The 20,121-nt window shown below is 44.6% G+C and overlaps 1 protein-coding gene across 2 annotated transcripts; it reads left to right on the forward strand.

Annotated features, from left to right (window-relative positions):
* Positions 1 to 6,218: 6,218 nt before the first annotated feature.
* On the forward strand, positions 6,219 to 18,346 carry MSL1 (MSL complex subunit 1). 2 transcript variants are annotated; one of them, XM_020890087.2, is made up of 9 exons: positions 6,219 to 7,289; positions 9,792 to 10,015; positions 11,064 to 11,446; positions 13,360 to 13,407; positions 13,861 to 13,925; positions 14,574 to 14,641; positions 15,044 to 15,168; positions 15,335 to 15,407; positions 15,805 to 18,346. In XM_020890087.2, the coding sequence occupies exons 1-9, from the start codon at positions 6,522 to 6,524 to the stop codon at positions 15,893 to 15,895; spliced, it is 1,845 nt and encodes a 614-aa protein (XP_020745746.2). In that variant the 5' UTR covers positions 6,219 to 6,521; the 3' UTR covers positions 15,896 to 18,346. The 2 variants fall into 2 exon arrangements, with proteins under 2 accessions (XP_020745746.2, XP_070335522.1); XM_070479421.1 differs by lacking the exon at positions 13,360 to 13,407.
* Positions 18,347 to 20,121: the final 1,775 nt, after the last annotated feature.

Raw genomic sequence — 20,121 nt, forward strand, 5'->3', positions numbered from 1 at the left:
TCAGTGATAAAGAATCCACATGCCAATGCAGAAGACACAGGATCCATCCCTGATCTGGGAAGATCCCACGTGCCTCAGAACAACTAATCTGATGGGCCACATTTGTTGAGCCTTGCCACAATCAGAGTCACAACTACGGAAGCCCAGGAGCCCTAGAGCCTGTGCGCAGTAACAAGAGAAACTTGCATAATGAGAAACTTCTGCACTGCGACTAGGGTAGCCCCCCCCCCCCCCCACTTTCTCCAACTAAAGACCCAGTACAGCCAAAATAAATAAATACGATTAGTTAAAAACAAAAAACTAATGGTTTCGAAGAAAAAATTCTCTTCCTTTTTAGAGAGCTTCTCTTCCAAAGTTTCAGTTTTCTGGTAGTTTATTCACCTCATGCTATGAATTGAGATCAACTTCAGACATCAAATTAAAAATTCCAGCCTTTGGGGGGAGAAAAGCATGTTTACTTAGTCTTAAAGCAGTGAAATCCTAGATTTTGGATTTCAGTGCTGTAAAGTTTTCAGGAAAAAAAAAAAATGTAGGGAACTGATGTGGGATTGCCAGCGTTTTATTCTGCCAAGTAAGGACATTAAAAAACTACCACTACCAATAGCTGTTTACTATAACCATCATTTTAGAGAGGTACATTTCAACATTTGCAAAATATGAAGTATGTGATCTCTGAGTAAGTGATAGTATTAAGCAAGCCACCCTGCCTTAAATTTTGGTTTCGCTAGTGGCTCAGACAGTAAAGAATCAGCCTGCAATGCGGGAGACCTGGGTTTGATCCCTGGGTTGGGAAGATCCCCTGGAGGAGGGCATGGCAACCCACTCGAGTATTCTTTCCTGGAGAATCCTCATGGAGAGAGGAGCCTGGGATTAAATTTACATGGGTGCATTTGTTATTTGTAGACGTATCTATTCATCTTTGCTTGCACTGGGTCTTCATTGCGGTGTACAGGCTTTCTCTAGTTGTGACGAGTGGGGGCTACTCCTTCTTGAGACGCTCGGGCTTGTTATTGCAGTAGCTTCTCTTGTGGTGCACACCCTCAGTTGCTTTGAGGCATGTGGAATTTCCCTGGACCAGGGATCGAACCTGAGTCTCCTGCATTGGCAGGTGGTTTCTCATCCACTGTACCACCAGGAAAGTCCTATTTGTAGACTTTTAAATAATGGCCATTCTGACTGGTTTGAGGTGGTACTCCATTATAATTTGATTTGAATTTCTCTAATAATTTAGCTAAGTATTTTTGAATATTGAAAATCTAAAGTAGTATTTCACATAACATGAAAATGTATGAAATTCAAACTTCAGTGTCAATAAAATTTTACATGGTAGGAATGTGATCACTGCTTGCAGTATTCACACCAGAGCCTTTGCTTTCAAACAGTGAATCTGTAATCTGTCATTCCCTCTAAATCCCCATACCACTGGTACCTTAACCACTCACCATCAGCCACCACTTGTTCATTTACACTGTCTTTTGTGCTGCAACAGCAGAGTTGAATAGTGCAAGAAACTCCACAAATGTCTAAGTCTAAAATATTGACTATCTGGCTCTCGAATAATAGGTCCTGATATAGACGCCAATGTAGTGTTTTTCAGACTTAAGGTGCATCAGAATCATCTGGTGGACTTGTTAAAACACGTACTGCTTAATCCCATCCGGAGTTTCTGATTCACTGGGTCTAGAGTAGGATCCAAGATTTTGCATTTTGAACAAGTTCCCAGGTGATGCCAGTCCAGGAGATTTGGTCTTGTTGTTCAAGACTCTTTGTGTGTTCAAGACTCAGTTGTGTCAGACTCTTTGCAACTCCATGGACTGCAGCAGGCCAGGCTTCCCTGTCCTTCACTATCTCTCTGTTTGCTTGAATTCACGTCCATTGAGTCAATGATGCCATCCAACCATCTCATCCTCTGTCACCCCCTTCTCCTCCTGCCCCCCATCTTTCCCAGCATCAGGGTTGTTTCCAATGAGTCAGTTCTTCCAATCAGGTGGCCAGTGTATTGGAGCTTCAGCATCAGTCCTTCCAGTGAATAGTCAAGGTTGATTTCCTTTAGGATTGACTGGTTTGATCCTCTTGCTGTCAAAGGAACTCTCAAGAGTCTTCTCCAGCACCACAGTTCAAAAGCATCAATTGTTTGGTGCTCAGCCTTCTTTATGGCCCACCTCTTACATCTGTACATGACTACTGGGAAAAGCATAGCTTTGACTAATAACGGGACTTTGTTGGAGAATCCCATGGACAGAGGAGCCTAGTGAGCTGCAGTCCATTGGTCACCAAGAGTTGGACGTGACTGAGCGACTAACATTTGGTCTAGTGAGGAAGAAAACAGGGAATTTGTTCATGGAACAAATCCTGGCTTTAGAAATCAACCACAAAGTCCTCCTCCTCCCTCATGCCCTCCTCATGGTTTCTGTTGATTACAAAGAAAGTGAAAGTTTAGTCACTCAGTCATGTCTGACTCTTTGTGACCCCATGGACTGTAGCCCACCAGGCTCCTCCATCCACAGGATTTTCCAGGCAAGAGTACTGGAGTGGGTTGCCATTTCCTTCTCCAATTGATTACAAACTTCTGTAAATTAATAATGTGAAAACTAGATTCTCAAGCCTTAGATTAACCATTTATCATCTCTCACTTGAACTAATAGCCTGAAAGTTGGTCTCTTGCCTTCAGTACAAACATATATTAGCTTTCAAAAACACAAATCTGATTATTCCACACTTTGCTGGATGTCTTTCAGTGTTTCACCTTGGCTGATAAATCAGTTGCCTCAAGTCCCTCAAAGAGAGATTGGTTCCAAAATCCTGCTCAGAATACCAAAATCCTCGAATGCTCAAGTCTCTTATTTAAAATGGTGTATATTTGCATATAACCTATGCATATCCTCTAAGTCATCTCTAGTTACTTACAATACCTAACACAATGCAAATGCTATGTAAATCATTGTTGGGCTTGTAGCAAATTCAAGTTTTGCTTCTTGGAACTTTCTGGAATTTTTGTTCCTGAATATTTTCAGTATGCAGTTGGTTGAACCCGCAGATGTGGAACCTGTGCATGTGGAGGGTCGACTGTATCCATTTCTTAACTGGGCCTTCAGACTTCAATAATCTGGTCTCAAATACACCTCGCCTGTTTTATCCCCTGTACTCCCCACTATCCAAGCTAAAGTCCAGGCGACTTCTCCACTTACTCCAATACATCCTTTTATCCCAGATATCTGCAATGTTCTCAACTCTGTCTGAAATGTCCTCCTATGGCCTCAACCTTTAAGACCCACTTCAGTTGTCACTTCCTCAGTTCCCTCCAGATAGTATGTTCTATCTTTTCTGTGCTTCTAGACAACTTTTTTCTTCCCTAGGTTTCACTATTTACACCCTATTAATAAGGCTGTCACTCTCAACCAAGCTAAAGGTCAAGGGTAGATGCTTTCTCTTAATATATCTAAACACCTCATTTACTCACTTAGTGAATATTTATTAACTGCCTACTTTAGGCCAGATATAGTTCTATGGGCTAAGGAGACAACAGAGAAAGAAAATATAAAGTTCACATTCTAGTGGAAGAGGACAATAAACATAGTAAACTACATGTTAGATAGTAATAAGTAATATGAAAAAACTAAAGCAGGAAAGGCCCAGGAATTTAGAAGAGGTTGTGGACTTACATAAGATAGCCAGAAAAGAAGGCTTGATGAAAAGATATTTAGTAAAGAACTGAAGCAATGAATAGGACGGTATGTGAATATCTGAAGAAACAATGACACAAGTGGAGAGAATAGCAAGTGAAAGGACCTGAGCAGACCCATGCTGGGTGTGTTTGAAGGACAGCAAAGAGGTGAGTGTGGCAGGAGGGGACTGAATAAGGGGGAGAGTAGTAGGAGTCAAAGTCATCTGTACTGGGGGCCAGATTCTAAAAACCAAAAGGACAATTTTGTTTTTACTCCAAGTAAGATGGGAAGTCATGAGAAAGAACAGGTTCTCATATCGGGTTCACTGTGGCTGCTGTGTTGAGAACAGACCTCAGCGAGGGAAGGCAAAGGTTGAAACTGAGGGGCTAATTACAAGGTTACTGCAATAAAAAAAAGGTGAGATACGATTATGGCTCAGATTATGGCTCAAGGTGGAAGTTGTGGAAATGTTGCAAAGGTGTATGTTTCTGGATATACATATTGAAGGGCAATGGCATTGAAGACTGACTGGATATGAAGTGAGAGAGAGGAAGGCTATAGAAGAAGCAGGATTTAGGTGAGGCAAATTCAGGAGTGTGATTTTAGACATAAGTTTGAAATGCCTATTAGACGTCCAAATGGATATGTTTCCTAGGCATCTGAATATATGATTTTGGAGTGAGGGAATAAGCCTAGGAAGATCTAAATTTAGGAGTTGCCAGTATAGAGACTCGGGTTTGATCCCTGGGTCAGGAAGATCCCCTGAAGTAGGAAATGGCAACCCACTCCAGTATTCTTGCCTTAAAAATGGACAGAGGAGCCTAGCAGGCTATAGTTCTTGGAGTCGCAGAGTCGGACATGACTGAGCACGTGAGCAGTGTAGAGATGGTATTGAAGATCTTGATACTGAAAAAGATCACCATATTCTCTATGCCTCCTGCCACACATGGCCCCCACTTCACTGGTATCCCTACCTCCAAATACTCCCTTTGCAGATCTGAGGCCATATAGTCTGGGAGAAGAGGGCTGTGGCTTCCTTGGCTTCTTAGCACATTCCCATCCATTTGTTTAAAGTTTGCAGTTCTTCATGCTCTGAGCTCACAGGGCAGAGACACAGTTTCAATTAGAGGTTTTCACATGAGGCCAAATGTTAGTCATCTCCATATAGACTGGAAAAAAAAAAATCCCACCTTAACAGAAAAGAAAAATCAATAAAAACTATTTAAAAGTTTTTTCCAGGAGAAATTCTGTGAGGACTTGTTGGCTAAAGCTGCCTGAAAGTTCAGACAGACAGGCACAAAATGAACACAGAGAGGACAAAGTGCTCAGCATAGGTTAATACCCTAAAGTATTTCTATTCTCCGTAAAGGTAAAGATCCCTTCTGAGACTTCCTTTGCCTCGGTCCTTCATGAACACCCCCAGAAGACGCTAGAAGTGACTTAAGAAGTCTGGGGAGATGGCCGTTGGGAAAGAACTGTTGGTAGTTGGCAATACTTCTTTCCAGGGAGGTGGTGGCAACAACTCCCTAGACAGCAGACATCATGGATTTTCCTCCCTCGGGGTACCAGAGGTCCCCTCCGTTTCTGGTCTGGGTCCCTTACAGACAAAGAACTTCATTCTCTCCCATACCAGTGTGGGGTTGCTGGGGAGCGCAGGGGTGGAGGGGTTAGAATTCTATGCCCAGGAAACACCCACAGGCTCAAACAGGAGCCTGCATCCGAACTCTAGTCCAGGCGGCGCGCGGGGCTGTGGGGCCCCTCCGGTGAGAGCCAGGCCTGTTGCCAACGTGCCCGGGAAAGGGTTCGCCCAGCACAGGCCGGGTACATGGAGCGCTCGATACACTTCCACGGAGGGCGTATCTGCCTCCCGAAGCCCCCTTCCTTCCTCTCAACTCCATTCTCTCGCGCTTCTCTCTCTCCCGGAGCCTCAGCATTCGCCTGCAGCCCGTTGCCGCCCTCGCCCTTTCTTCCCTCCTCCGGACCCTCCCCCGGCTCGCCCCTCCTCCGGCAGCCCACCTTCACCCCGCCGCACCGCGGGTTCCTCGGTCCTCGCCCCTTATCCCCGGCCTCCCCTCGCCGGCCCCCCGCGCCGGAGGCCCCCGCGGCCCCCTGCCCGCCCTCCTCCAGGCGACAGCGGCCCCTTTCACAATAGCGCGGCCCGCCTCCCTCCTCTCGGCTCCCGGTTCACTCCCGCCCGCTGCTCTCCCAGCGCATGCGCCCTCCGGTCGGCGGCGGCGGCTGCGGCTGTGGCGGCTCCGAGCGGCTCCGTTTTTTTAAAGGGAAACGCTGAGGCGTCGGGGGTGACTGTGGGGGAGGGGGACCCCGAGTCCGGAGACCCCCGGGTGAGGCGACAGACCCTCTCCCGTAGTAGGAGGGCTTTGGGCGGACCCATCCCTCCCACCCCCTCCCGAGGAGGAGGGGGGGGAAAATGGAGGCTCGGGGCGGCTGAGGCGAGCTCCGGGGCGGGGGGCCGGGGCGGGGAAGGGGGGGTGTGGGGTGGGGAGACGAGGCGGGCCCGGCCGGGCCAGGGGGGGCCGAAGCGAGCTCCGGGGATGAGCTCGGGGGCGGCTGGGTGCGAGCTTCTGCCTCTGAGGCGAAGGCGGCGGCGGCGGCAGCAGAGGCGGCGGCGAGGCCCCTATGGGCCGGCGGCGGGCCTCAGCCGCGGCCTCCACTTCTCCGCACGCCGGCGGGATGGCGCCCGGGCCCCGGAGGAGCCGCGCTAGCCGAGGCCTGCTGCCGCGCTGCTGAGGCGAGCCCGCCAAACTCCCCTCCCCCTCCTCCGTCCTCGACCCCCCGCACCTCACCCCTTCCCCACCCCCTCCTTCGTCTGGGTCCCCGACGCTGCCCCGGACCACTATGACCATGAGATCCGCAGTGTTCAAGGCGGCCGCGGCCCCTGCCGGCGGCAACCCTGAGCAGCGACTGGACTACGAGCGGGCTGCGGCGCTGGGCGGGCCCGAGGACGAACCTGGGGCGGCCGAAGCCCACTTCCTCCCCCGGCACCGTAAGCTCAAGGAGCCGGGGCCCCCACTGGCCTCCTCCCAGGGCGGGAGCCCCGCGCCCTCACCGGCCGGCTGCGGCGGCAAGGGCCGGGGCTTGTTACTCCCGGCCGGGGCGGCCCCCGGGCAGCAGGAAGAGAGCTGGGGCGGCTCGGTGCCCTTGCCCTGTCCACCCCCGGCCACCAAACAAGCTGGCATTGGGGGGGAGCCAGCGGCAGCCGGAGCAGGCTGCAGTCCCCGACCCAAGTATCAGGCGGTGCTGCCCATTCAGACGGGCTCTCTCGTGGCGGCGGCCAAAGAGCCTACGCCCTGGGCTGGGGACAAGGGTGGGGCGGCTCCCCCAGCTGCCACCGCCTCGGACCCGGCGGGACCCCCACCACTACCTCTGCCCGGGCCGCCACCCCTCGCGCCCACCGCCGCCGCCGGGACTCTGGCGGCCAGCGAGGGCCGATGGAAGAGTATGAGGAAGAGCCCTCTCGGGGGTGGCGGCGGCTCTGGAGCTTCCAGTCAGGCCGCCTGCCTCAAACAGATCCTTCTGCTGCAATTGGACCTCATCGAACAGCAGCAGCAGCAGCTGCAGGCCAAGGAAAAGGAGATCGAGGAGCTGAAGTCAGAGAGAGACACGGTACGGGAAGGGTTAATCTGCGTTCGGGACGAGGAGCGAGTTGTGCGCATGCTCGGGGGAAGGGGGCTGTAGGAGGTTAAGGTATCCCTGAGTTAGGGGTAAGGAGGTCGGCTAGCAGCAAAGGAGTCTTCTCAGTTGCTGGGTCCTTGGGAGCCAGGCTCACAGACACGTTGGGTTAGAGGGAAGGGTTAAAGGGCAACCTCCCAGGGGGAGGGGGAGGGGAGGTTTCAGGTGCCAAAGGGTTAATTTAAAATGACAGCCCCAGACTTGTGGGAAAGACGTTGAGTGGGAAAAGACCTGATTTGTGAGGGGTTGGAAAATGAAAAGGTGGGATGCATATGTGGTTGCTTTATGGAAGGGGTTAAATTAAAGAGCTTTGCGTTAGAAATGCATTCTGGAGGAGAGGGCCATAGCAGCTGTTGCTCTAAGCACTGCTGTAGCATCTTTATCTAGATAGAGTAGTAGGCCTTTTCATTGGCAGAAGGGTTGAGGTGACTCACAGTGGAATCCTGTTTTAGCTTTTAAAACTGATATTAGGAGAATCATCACCTTTGATTTCAGACAGTTTTTTTGTTTTAATAGGAATCTGAGTTATAAAACATGACCTACTGACCAGCTCCCTTGTATAATAAGCATAGTGTTTAGAAACTGGAAGGCTTTTAAGGCATCAGGGGAAATTAAGCTTATTAAATGTATTAAGTAGACCAAAATTTTTTCCCCTATATTAGAATCTTAAGGTGTAGGGAAGTCATTTATTATTTCTTTGTACTTCTGAGGAGCATGACTATATAGGCTTGTTTTATTTTATTTTATTACCCTTGAAGCAGTAGTTAAGGGCACCTGATGTGTTCAAACATACTCCAGATATCAGGAAAGCTGTGGTGGTGGGATATTACAGTGCTAGCATACCTTACAGCTGCCTAAAAATAAACATGGTTTCTACAATTGTTGTGTTCAGGCTGCAGCAGTCTCTGTCTCTCTCTCCTCTCCCTCCCTCTCTCTGGCGTCGTGTGCGCCAAGGGCTGAGCGAGGGAGCAGAGGGCTATTCATTTTGTTTGCTTTCCAAATGAATCTCTTCAGGCAGCAACTGTTTTATTAGAGAATTCATTCTGCAAGGTGGAATGGGGAGCTGGGGCCGGTCTCATTAAAATATTTCATGGTGTTGATTTGTGGAAGTTACTCAATATGGAGGTGGCACTGCTCAGCTACTGTACTGCAGTCTAGGGGTGTGATGGTACTGTAATTACAACACATCATGCCCTGACTTGGGGGGGTGGGGGGAGTCGGGAAGAGGACGACCAGTGAAGGAGAAGAAATCAAGGAAGTGTCATCCACAAACAAACGTGTTTAAGTAATGTTAAGGCTCTGAATCAAAACAGAAGGAGATGAAATGAGAGTGTGGCTGACAGGGGGCTCTCTGCTGATTGTGGTTTCTGCTCAGTTCCTGAGGTAATAGCCCTTTTGCAGATTTTCCTAGGCAGGAAAAGTGGGGTGAGTTAAGGATAGAGTGTCAGTCTGAACTTGGCATTCACTGCCTCTGTTGTGTATTGCAGTCTTAGTGTTGCTTAAGCTTGTTTCTCTTATTCCAGTTGTTATTTCTCTCATGAAATCTGTGCAGCTAAGTGGATGTAATGAAGTCAACATTAATATCACTGCCTAACCCAAATAAACTTCTTGTTATAGAGTATAAATAGCACAGTTGGCATCTTAGAACATTTTAATGTGAAATTTTCAATGATAATAGACTTCCATTTTGTGTTTGATCATGTGGTCCTCCCTTTAATTATTAGAATCAAAAGACTTTTCAATATTTAAATAAATAGGTGTAAGTTTTTCTGTCATCTCAAATGCAAAGCAATATGCATATTTGATGATTGATGGGACTTATGGGTACTGGTTCTTTTTATAAGTCTTCCAAATTGAGTGTTTACAGTTTAGGTGGCATCTCTCCACCCCACCGTACCCCCTTTCAAATAACATTGCAATCCCTAGTGGCACTGTGATTGTGTGAGCTTTAAATTCTGTCTCAATGTACTGTCTGGACTTTGCCCTCGTGTGTAGCATTTTTAAGTGGAAGTAGAGACGATAGTGTTTGGAGAACTTCAGGGCCTCCTAAAAGAACATTAAGGTTAATTCTGGAAACTCCCAAACTGACTTGGAGCCACATGTTAGCAGTAGCAGAGACCATGCCATTTAAAAGGCATGTTGTGGCCTCTCCCAGTGAAGAGGATTTTTTTTTTTTCTTTTTTTCAGAAGAATGAACTACAAATTCCCCCATGTCCCTCCCCAACTACATTAGCTCCTAAAATTAACCAGTGCACCTTGTCTTCTCTATTGTGATTAAGAAAATCTATTCAGATTATGTCTGCCTGTTAAAAATAAGTTGAATTGCTATGGTTCATGGAAAGAGACAGAAGACCAGACTGATTCCAGAATGGGGATAAGTACCTGTGTTTAATTTTTCTGTTTTTTAAGTCTGCATTTTGCCACTGTCTTTTTTAGCTCCTTGCTCGGATTGAACGTATGGAAAGGCGGATGCAGCTGGTAAAGAAGGATAACGAGAAAGAAAGGCACAAGCTGTTTCAGGGCTATGAAACTGAAGAAAGAGAGGAAACGGAGCTGTCGGAGAAAATTAAACTGGAGTGCCAACCGGAGCTTTCTGAGACAACCCAGACTCTGCCTCCCAAGCCTTTCTCCTGTGGGCGGAGTGGAAAGGGACACAAAAGGTGTGCTGATAACTTTGTTACACTGTCTGGACTTGAGGTCACTTGTTTGCAGTGACTGAGAGTAAGGGATGAGGACTTACAAATTAGTTTTAATACAAGTGTATCTTGAATCACAGGTCTTCTGTACTGAGAAACTGAAACATCCTTGTGTGGGCTATAAAAGTCTGTTAGGAACATTTTGGTCACAGTAGTTAATTACAGAATGCAGTATACATCATAAAGAGAATGGGCAGCAAATGTGACAGCTGAATTTCTTAAAACTATAGCCCTTCACTTCAAGTTGGGAAGTGTTAAATTCCTTCATTGCGTTAGGCACTGGTAGATGTTAAAAATGTAAGCTCTAAAAAAAAAAAAAGTAAGTTCTAACTGTCCTTGGACTCGAAGAGATTAGTCTAGCTATAAGGATAGCATAAATTTTGAAAACTTAGAATTCAACTGCACTAAAACATGCAGATGGACAACCGTGATACAGACTATTCAGTGATTAATTATCATGCGTTAAGGATAGTGAAAGTTTAAGGAGGAAATGGATCTTGAAAAAGTATAGAACTTAGGTTGGTAAAAAGGAAAGGAGATGACATTCTAGAAGTGTGCATTTGTGTGTGTGTAGACTGGTGGGAGAAAGAAAATCAGAAGATAGCAAGAAAAAATGATTGTAATTAACATGGTATAGGAATAGGGGGGTGGGATAAGACTGGCGTCTGGTTGGCAGGAATGAAATAGACCACAGAGTAGAGGCGTCTGATGTTAGCGAAAGGATCTTGAATAAAATAGGAACCTTTTTAGATTTAATAGTCAATAGAATAATAGTAGAGGTTCTTAAGCATGGAAACTCACTTGTTCAACAAACGTTTACTAAGGGCTTATTATACATACTGTTAAGCATGAGGCTGTTCCTGCTCATGACAGCCAAGTGAACCCAGATATTTAGATACTTGAATACTGGTCATTTTGGAGCAAGCTAGTTCTCTTGCTCAAAAATGTAATCAAATCAGATTTTATTCAAGGGTCAATAAAATTCTATAATGTTTTCTTCCCTATCTAATAGGAAATCCCCATTTGGAAGTACAGAAAGAAAGATTCCTGTTAAAAAGCTGGCTCCTGAATTTTCAAAAGTCAAAACAAAAACTCCTAAGCACTCTCCTGTTAAAGAGGAACCCTGTGGTTCCTTATCTGAAACTGTTTGTAAACGTGAATTGAGGAGCCAAGAAACTCCAGAAAAGCCCCGGTCTTCAGTGGACACCCCGCCAAGACTCTCAACTCCCCAGAAGGGACCCAGCACCCATCCCAAGGAGAAAGCCTTCTCAAGTGAGATAGAAGATTTGCCGTACCTTTCCACCACAGAAATGTATTTGTGTCGTTGGCACCAGCCTCCCCCATCACCGTTACCATTACGGGAATCCTCTCCAAAGAAGGAGGAGACTGTAGCAAGTAAGGCATAGAGAACACTTGCTCTTATACCCTAGTGGTGGCGGTCAAGCTAACAAGTGTGAAAATGCCTTTGGCATTTTTAAAAAAGTGCAATCAATAAAGCAGAGTTCTGTCAAGAATGAGTAAGTTAACAGCCAGAGACAGACACTGTGCAGGCATTGCAAATAGATGGAATTACAGCAAAATGTGCTCAATGTATTTGCCTGCTTACAACACTGGGAGATGTGTTTGCCAGTAAGTTGCTCATCACAAGAGCACCAGACTTGGGGGTGTAATCTCCGGCAACTTGCATGCCCTCTGAAAGAAGGGTTTTCTGTGCTGTGAAATGCATAGAACTTATACTTTGCCATGCACGACTGTTCCTGCAATTGATACTGTGTGAAACCTGGGAGGGTGGTCTTTGGGTGTTCTCAGGGGCCAATGGTAATTTTTGGGTTGGGGAGCCAGCTTGGGGTGGGGAATTTCACCTGGGCCTCCGCTCTTTAACTATATAAACATTTATCTGTATCTCTGTGTCCCGGTCTGGGGGGCAGGAGGAATCTGCCAAAGACCAACAGTCTTACTATATCTCACTATACTTCACAAAGGTTCTAAATGTGAAGAGTTTACTTGGATTGCAGTAGCCCATTGGTTGTTCATATATTTAAATAAAATGGTCTACAAACTATTTTTCAAACAATAAGGACTATCTTGGGATATCTGAGCTGCTTGGGATGGGTGTGGGGTATGGGACCTTGGTCTTCATTCCCTTTTTGTTCTTCATGGCTTCCATACAGAGATGCTCCCCTATCTCCTACATCAACCAGTAACTGGAATGTGCCTTCAATCGTGTAATGTTAGTCTATGACAGTCACTGTGGGTGCTCCGGGGTGATGGTGGGGAAGCCTTCTTGGATAGAGTCACGGTCCTGAGTTTCTACTGATGTGTCTTGCCCTCGTAGGGCTGGGTATGGGAATCCATTCCAATAAGACAAGAGCATTCTCCAGGCTTTTGTTTGGCTGTTCTGGTGACAAAATTAAGTGGGGAAGATAGATTACTCTTCTTCATTATCTAAAATTCATTAGGCCTTACATTTGAGTACATAGATAGACCAGGACCCTGATCTAGGTTCGGGTTTTTTGTTGGTTCAGTCAGTTGAACAGGTTCATCCTTAATGGTTAACCTTCTTGCTGCCATGGCAATGCTGTGTAACAAGAGAAACCGTGAAGCAATTTCCCATCCGGGATTGAGAAATGGCTTGGTCCGGAGCTGTTCTGTGTGACTGGCTGTTTTTGAAAACCCTTTCTGCCGTAGTACAGAAAATTCCAAACACCTCTGATATTGTGGGTCTAGCAGTACAGAAAGAGTCTGATTGGGGGGATCCCAGTCCTTTGAGGAGCCTGAGTTGTGAATAAATGTGTGAATCCTTATTCTGGACGCCCCTATTTCAAGAGGAAGTCTCAATGGCTTGTTCTAAGGAAGCCAAAGTCTTTGTGCATGTTGTTCAGGCTGGACCAGCAAGGTAGTTTGTTTGGAGGGAGGAGGGAGCTGTTTAAGAAGACTACATGTGTAAGTTTTGAGAACACTGATCTTTTATTTGAAAAATAGGGTCAACTTTTACTCACCTGCCATGTTCTGAGTTTAAGGTTTGATATCCTTGGCCATCAACTGTTGCAGGGAAACCACCCTAAATAATGAAGAAAAGAAGTCGTCTCAGTGTAAAAAAAAAAAAAGTGGTGGGCTTATTTTCTTTTCTTTTGTCTGTTGTTCCCTCGTCCCCTCCCCCAGAGAGAAATTCTCAAAAGAACAACTCAAAAAAAAAAAAACAAAATGGCTTCCTAGTGAGAACATCAGTGATGATCCTTTCCTCCATTTTGGGTATGGGCTTTTTTTCTTTTTACACTGAGATGATTCTTCTTTCCTGCATTATTTAGGGTGTCTGATGCCATCAAGTGTTGCAGGAGAAACTTCAGTCTTGGCTGGTGAGTAGAATAGGAATTATATTGACTGGGCCTGGGGTGGGGGCTGGTGGGATGGTGGATGGTTGGGAGTTGCATCCCCCATCAGTTGGATGGGGGAGAGTGAGATTCCTTGGTATGTGATTACACTATAGACTTCAAAATGACTACAAATTTCAGTTGTTTTTCAGGAACTGCAATAGCATCCATTATATGAATTGTCAGGTATTGGTTTAGGGTTTTTTGTGATCCTGTGTTTGGCAGACTGCAATGGCATTTTAGGTTCTTTCAATACCATAGCAAGGACACTGAATATGGCTTCAAGTGAGGCCATAGAATGGATTCCTATCACTTGGTAACTTTGTCTTATCTGGGGAGAGGCTTCTTGTCCTAGTGAATAGTAGGTTGTGTGACCTTGGATTTAAGGGTGGTTCCACCCCTCCTCCCTTTCTTTTTCTTTTTTTTTTTTCTTTCCAGTTCCTTCTTGGAGGGACCACTCAGTAGAGCCTCTAAGGGACCCAAATCCTTCAGACCTTTTGGAGGTAGGTACCCAAGACCTGTCAGTAGAAGGGAGTGAGAGAGAGATAGAAATGGGGGTATAACTTGAATATGTCATAATAACTGTGTGGATGGGTTCAATAGAATTCTGAAGCCAGAAGGTAACTTGAGAGATTATCAAGTCCAACTCCTTTGTTGTATAGATGAAAAAACTGAGATTTAAAATGGCTAAGTGATTTATTAAAAAATAAGTAGCTAGTGAATATTCAAAACAGAGCTAGGTTTCATGCTAAGTAGGAAAGCTAGGCATGTACCACTCAGAAACAGAATTATATATTCCAAGCTCATTTGCCTTTTGAAAGTTTGATACTTACTTTAAACTCATACCCTTGTAAAAGTATAGTGATAGGGAGGGTTTGTGGCAGTCTGAAGGGTTGTTTCAATTTTATGTGACTTTCACTTTGGAAAGTTATAGAAATGATTTTGAAATATGGAGATTCTACAAGGGTAGGAGTGGGGATAGGAGTATGTGTTTTGTTGATTTTTGTTACCAGGAGCTTCCCATGATACCCATAGAACTCACAGACTTAGGTGGGACCTGAAGGTGAAAGAATTTTTATTCCTGGAAGCTGGAAATGAGTATACATGTCACATGGTGATAAATAGCTTATCAGCTGCTATTCTTTACACAGAACCTGGATGACAGTGTGTTTTCGAAGAGGCATGCAAAACTGGAGCTGGATGAGAAGAGAAGGAAAAGGTGAGGCTAGAGATGTTCACTGTGGGAACAGTTGAGCCTATAGGACTGTGACGTCTCTCATCCATGCTGAGGGGAGCCCAGTAGCTCTTAATACATTTAAATTACTGACTTTCCTAATTGAGTATCACAGTTTTGAAGCGGTTATTGTTATAGTTAAAGATGTTTGGCCTCTTTTTCTTGTGGGGAACACTAACACATGATCCAGACTGCTAGACCTAAACAGCTCTTCCTTAATCAAGCAGACAGTTCTCTTTACCCCCTACTTCCCCGCACCTCATCCCCTCATCTAGAAGTCTCAGCCAGGATCTCCCTAGCATCTGGATTATACGAGTTGCCTTTATAGAGCAGGTTTTCAGTAATACTGGGTTTGTTTGTTTTCTTTGTCTGGTTTGTTTTCCCCAGATGGGATATTCAGAGGATCAGGGAACAAAGAATTTTACAGCGACTACAGCTCAGAATGTATAAAAAGAAAGGAATTCAGGAATCTGAGCCCGAGGTTACCTCATTTTTCCCTGAGCCAGATGATGGTAAGTTTTGTTTATCTAAGAGAGTAAGTTTCTCAGAGAAGAAAAAGGGTACAAGGCTCCAGGATACAACTTGCTCTGAATGAATGTGGTATTTTGGAAGAGGTATAGTTGCTAGATATTTTCCATCTGTGTCACTAACAAGGTCCCATCTGGCTTTCTTCCATAGTTGAAAGTTTGATGATTACCCCCTTCTTGCCTGTTGTAGCATTCGGACGACCATTACCAAAACTAACTCCACAGTAAGTATAAAGTTTTTTCCCTCTTCTCAGGTGGTGTGCACTTCACTTCCCTTTCAGACTTCATGAAAGCTTCAATATAAGGTGGAATAGTTGGCTTAGGGATGGCCATGGCTCTTTGACAGAAGTGAGGCTGCCTGGGCCACTAGCTTTTACAATGATAAGATTCCCAAGCCAGGAATTAGGAGGATTGCTTTTTGATTTAGAAATAGATTATTCAGTCACTTTAATAGCACACCGTTGCTCTGACTTTGAGGCAAGAAAGACACTCCAAACTTGGGACTTGGGAGTCAGGGCTATGAGTGGTGAAGGGTATACTGTCTCTCTTTGACTTAGTCTCATGTCCATACTGAATTTCTTCTAGTCTTGCAGGTTGATTTCCTTGTTCTTTTTTTGCCAGGAATTTTGAGCTGCCCTGGTTGGATGAGCGTAGCCGATGCAGGTTGGAGATCCAGAAGAAGCAAACACCTCATCGGACGTGTAGGAAATAGCTATGCTGGCAAGAACCTTCTGTCTTCAGATAGTTGTAGCATGCCATTCCCAGAGAGTGGCAGAGACCTGTATGTGTGACCTATGTCCTTATGTATGTTACCATTCGCTGAAAATGCCCTTCCATACTCCCCTGATCTTGGTTATGTTTTCATCACTCTGATTTCACAAAAACTCCTTCATTGGGCTAATTGTGAATTGTGGAGGGTGATTGGGATTTCTTTTCCCTTTTTGGGGAAATGAGTTCTCAACTTAAATCTATAGGATGGCAGACTTGGAAGCTTCAGGGGTCTGCTTCTTTACATTTGCCTATGTAAAAGGGGTAAAAGGGCTCTCTTCATTAGACTTGTGGAAGATGAAGCAACCCCTGCCTTTAGAGTTGTGCCTGCATGGCACTCTTCTCGCCCCGTATACCCTTCCTTATAGTATGAGTATAGTGGTTTTTACCCTAAAACAAAACAAAATTTCACCAGGAGCTTAAGGACCAGATGAGGAATAACAAGTGACGTGATGAAGCAAGTCATCTTCACAGGGTAGAAAAGATAATGGAGAGTTGGTTGATAAATATCTAAAAACACAGTTGTTTTCTTAAAACTGTTCTGTGATACAGCCATGTGGGAAGGGATGTTTGGCTGTGATTATTTTCTTAAGTTAAAGGGTAACTGAATTTCTTTCCCCACCCCTCAAGAATATAATCTTCTGAAGAGAGACTGAAGATGGTTAGTTTGGGGCCAGTTATGGCTCTAAACAAAAGCAGTTGGTATTTGGGAATGGCATGCCAGATCCTGTACAGATGTCTTTGTGTCACATCACCTCTTGAGTATTCCTTAGTTGGGTTTTATCCTTTTAGCTGAGCTCTTGGTGGTGGGTTAGAGATTTAGGGAGGGTGGGGATGTATGGAAATATGTGCTTCCTCTGGCTGGCAAATGTCTCCATCTTGAAACAAACAGATGTACCTAATGAGCTTCTCCAGTTCATTTTGTAAAAATAGATTTGTATGTGTACCATCTTGGTTCCCCCCTCCCAACCCTCACCTCCCCCATTTTGTTAAAAAATTTCAGGACAGCACTCCAGGCCACTTTGGTCTCAGTGTAAGATCCCTGTAACTATCTGGAAGGAAAATAGAGCCAAGACCTCTGGTCTTAAATATATAGGAATTGCCTTTCTTTAGTCTTCAGGACTATTGTATGAAAACAAGTAGGGGTCTAATCTCCTAGAAGGTAGGGGCTTTTATCCTTGAAGAGAATATGTCCCCAGATTATTAGCACTTTTAGAGGAGAAGCCAAGGTATGTAGGGTGTGTGGCCGGCCCATCAGTGGAGCATGAGAGAATGGGATACCATTGTGGGAAGGGAAGAAAAAAGTTCCTCAGGGGCCTCCCACTGCTAAAGCTTTTCATGAGATGTTGGTCTGTGCTCCCTGAGTTTGACTTTTAAAGGAATTACTCGGGCAGCACATGTAGTATTCTTGGATGATCTTGCTGCTCTTATTTCTCCTTTGTGTGTGTGTGTGTGGCTATGGGTTTTCATTTGTAACTCCATCTGCTTAGGAGAGTGGGCTCTCCACAAGGGAACCTGCTGTGAACTTCTTTGCAGCAAGAATGTAGAGAGAAATAGGACTTATTCCACTAGGGGCTCTCATCTCACACCTTAAGGACAGGAAGGAGATTTCTAGAAAAACTAGGCCAGATTTTCTTTGTTCTCCATCATTTTAATATGGCAAACTGTTTGGCTTTCCCACTCTGACCTATGTTATGTTCCTTTAAAATGTGCCCAAGAAGAAAAAAGACCAGTCAGTGTCTCTTTATTTTATTCCTTGATTCCTCTCAGTTTCTTAATTTTCAGCATTTGTTGGGTTCCTTTGGATATGGGTTAGCAGATTTCACCTTTGTTTGTTCCTACCCAAGGGACTTCCCAGATTCTGAACTCAAGTTAGACTAAGAGGAATCCATGAGGTGCTATTTGGCCAGACTTATATGGATTCTATTTCCTTGGTTTTCCCTCTACCTAGTATCTTTTTATTTTATTGCCCCCTCTTCTAGATTACTTCTCCTTTGATTTGGATATGTTGAAGTTTTGCTGAGAAGGAGGTTGGAGAGTGGATGAGCAAAGTTCCAAGAGCAGAAAGACAGTGTGTCAGAGTGTGGGGGGAAATTAGTCTTATTTTTTCCCTACATGGGATACAACACTGTGAAATTCAGTCTTCAAGTGAAGGCCCTGCCGTTCTCCTAAAACATAGTTCTTTGTTTCTTTCTTTAACAAAGTTTAAGCTAGTGTTAATAAATTAAAAAGAGAAATTGCTTGTCTGTCCACTTCAGCTTTGTTTTATGCCCATTTCATATTGTTGTCTGTGTTGTAATTCATACTTTTGATACCATTTCTGATGTGTAAAATTGGTTGTCTTGTAAATATCTTATAAAGAGTTCAATTGTAAATAAACTATTGTGGCTGTTAATTTTTGAACTTCTGCTTCAATTTATTACATTTATTGGGAAGCATTAAACAATTTTGCTTGGATATTTTAAAGGACTAGAAAAAGAAATCCACTTTCACAAAATAGAAAAACACCATTTTCCCTTTTATATGAGATACTAACTTCCATTTGTGTATGAACACAATGTATGTTCCATCTCTGTCCTGGGTTCTTCCTTACAGATAACGGGCAATTTAAAAAAAATAAGAGATGATAGAATGCTTGCTGCCTGGTGTCTAAATTAATAAAACCTCAGTTGGAAGGACCTTATAGGTCATGTAGTCTGACCCAAGTACATGATTTCCCTCTGACAACATTCCAGACAAATGAAATCCAGCTTCTCCAATACTTTCGTTTTCTCCTGTCCAGTTTTTCCTAAATGTTAGAGAATTCTTCCTTGTTGACAAAACCTAACTTCTTGTAACTTGAGCCCACTGGTTCTTGCTTTGCTTTCCAAGGTGACCCCCCCCAAAAAAAAAAAAAATCAATTCCTTCTTTCCTTAAGAGTCCCTCAAATACCTTGCTGTGGCAGTCCCAATCTTCTTGGTTCACATTCAGAGCTCTTAACAATTGTTCCTCAAAAGAATCTTGAATATTTCAGTTCTCTGAATGAGTGAACAATTTGCTCATGGCCATTTAAAAATTGAATCCAGACCAAACAACTGAAACGCGAAGTGGCAGACTATCACTTTACTTATTTAGACACTAAATTTGGCAGCCTTACTATATCAATTTACTTTGTGATTGATAGGCTCCTCTAGGTGTTTTTTTTTTTTTTTAAACACTTTTAAAATCATACATCCTTCATTTTAAGCCCAAGCAGTTGGTTTTGGGACCTGTATTTACAAGCTGTCACATTTGACCACTTGTTTAACCAGTTGAGCTCTGTTTGGATCCTGACTATCTCTGAAGGCATTCATAATACCGTCTAGTTTCATAATGGCTATAAATTTGATAAGCATCAGTAGCCTTGACCATATTATTTGTAAAAGCATTACACGGGACAGAGTCCTGTGCTAGGATAGTGACCTTCCTCGGGTGTATATTATTGTGTACTCCTTTAGGTGCACAGTTAGCTTACGCTTCTTGTATGTTTTTTATTATGGTACAGAGAAAATATACCGATTTTTTTCATTGCTGAAAAATGTGTTGCTAATATCACAGCATTCTGTCATCTACCCGTTTGGCAAGGAAATCATTTCGGGATTTTAAACCAATGCCCGTTCCTATGATTATCTCTAAGTCGGTTCTAATATTTTAGTAAGATTACCATCTGGCTCAGACGGTAAAGAATCCGCCTGCAATGTGGGAGACCTAGGTTCGATTCCTGGGTTGGGAAGATCCCCTGGAGGAGGGCATGGCAACCCGTTCGCGTATTCTTGCTTGGAAAATCCCCATGGACAGAGGAGCCTGGTGGGCTACAGTCCATGGGGCCGCATAGAGTAGACACGACTGAGCGACTAAGCACATCTTATTAGCCTGCACTTTGAGGGAGGTGATGGCTGGGGTGGGAAGACACATAAAGTGGGAAGAAATGAGAATACAGGGGAAACACTGTAGTGCTGCAACACTAAATCCTCGGGCTTCCCTACAGACAACTGGTTTCTCTTCCGCCCTTTAGCTTAAAATGGACTGATAAAAAATCTGAAGCAGGACAACGGCTTCAAAGGTTTCCCTTGATTCGTGATTTTTACTAAGCAAACGAATGCAGTCAAACGATCTGCTTCAAACGTAGGTAGAAATGAGACATGGAAAAA

This window comes from Odocoileus virginianus, chromosome 17, assembly GCF_023699985.2.
Source record: "Odocoileus virginianus isolate 20LAN1187 ecotype Illinois chromosome 17, Ovbor_1.2, whole genome shotgun sequence".
NCBI lineage: Eukaryota > Metazoa > Chordata > Mammalia > Artiodactyla > Cervidae > Odocoileus > Odocoileus virginianus.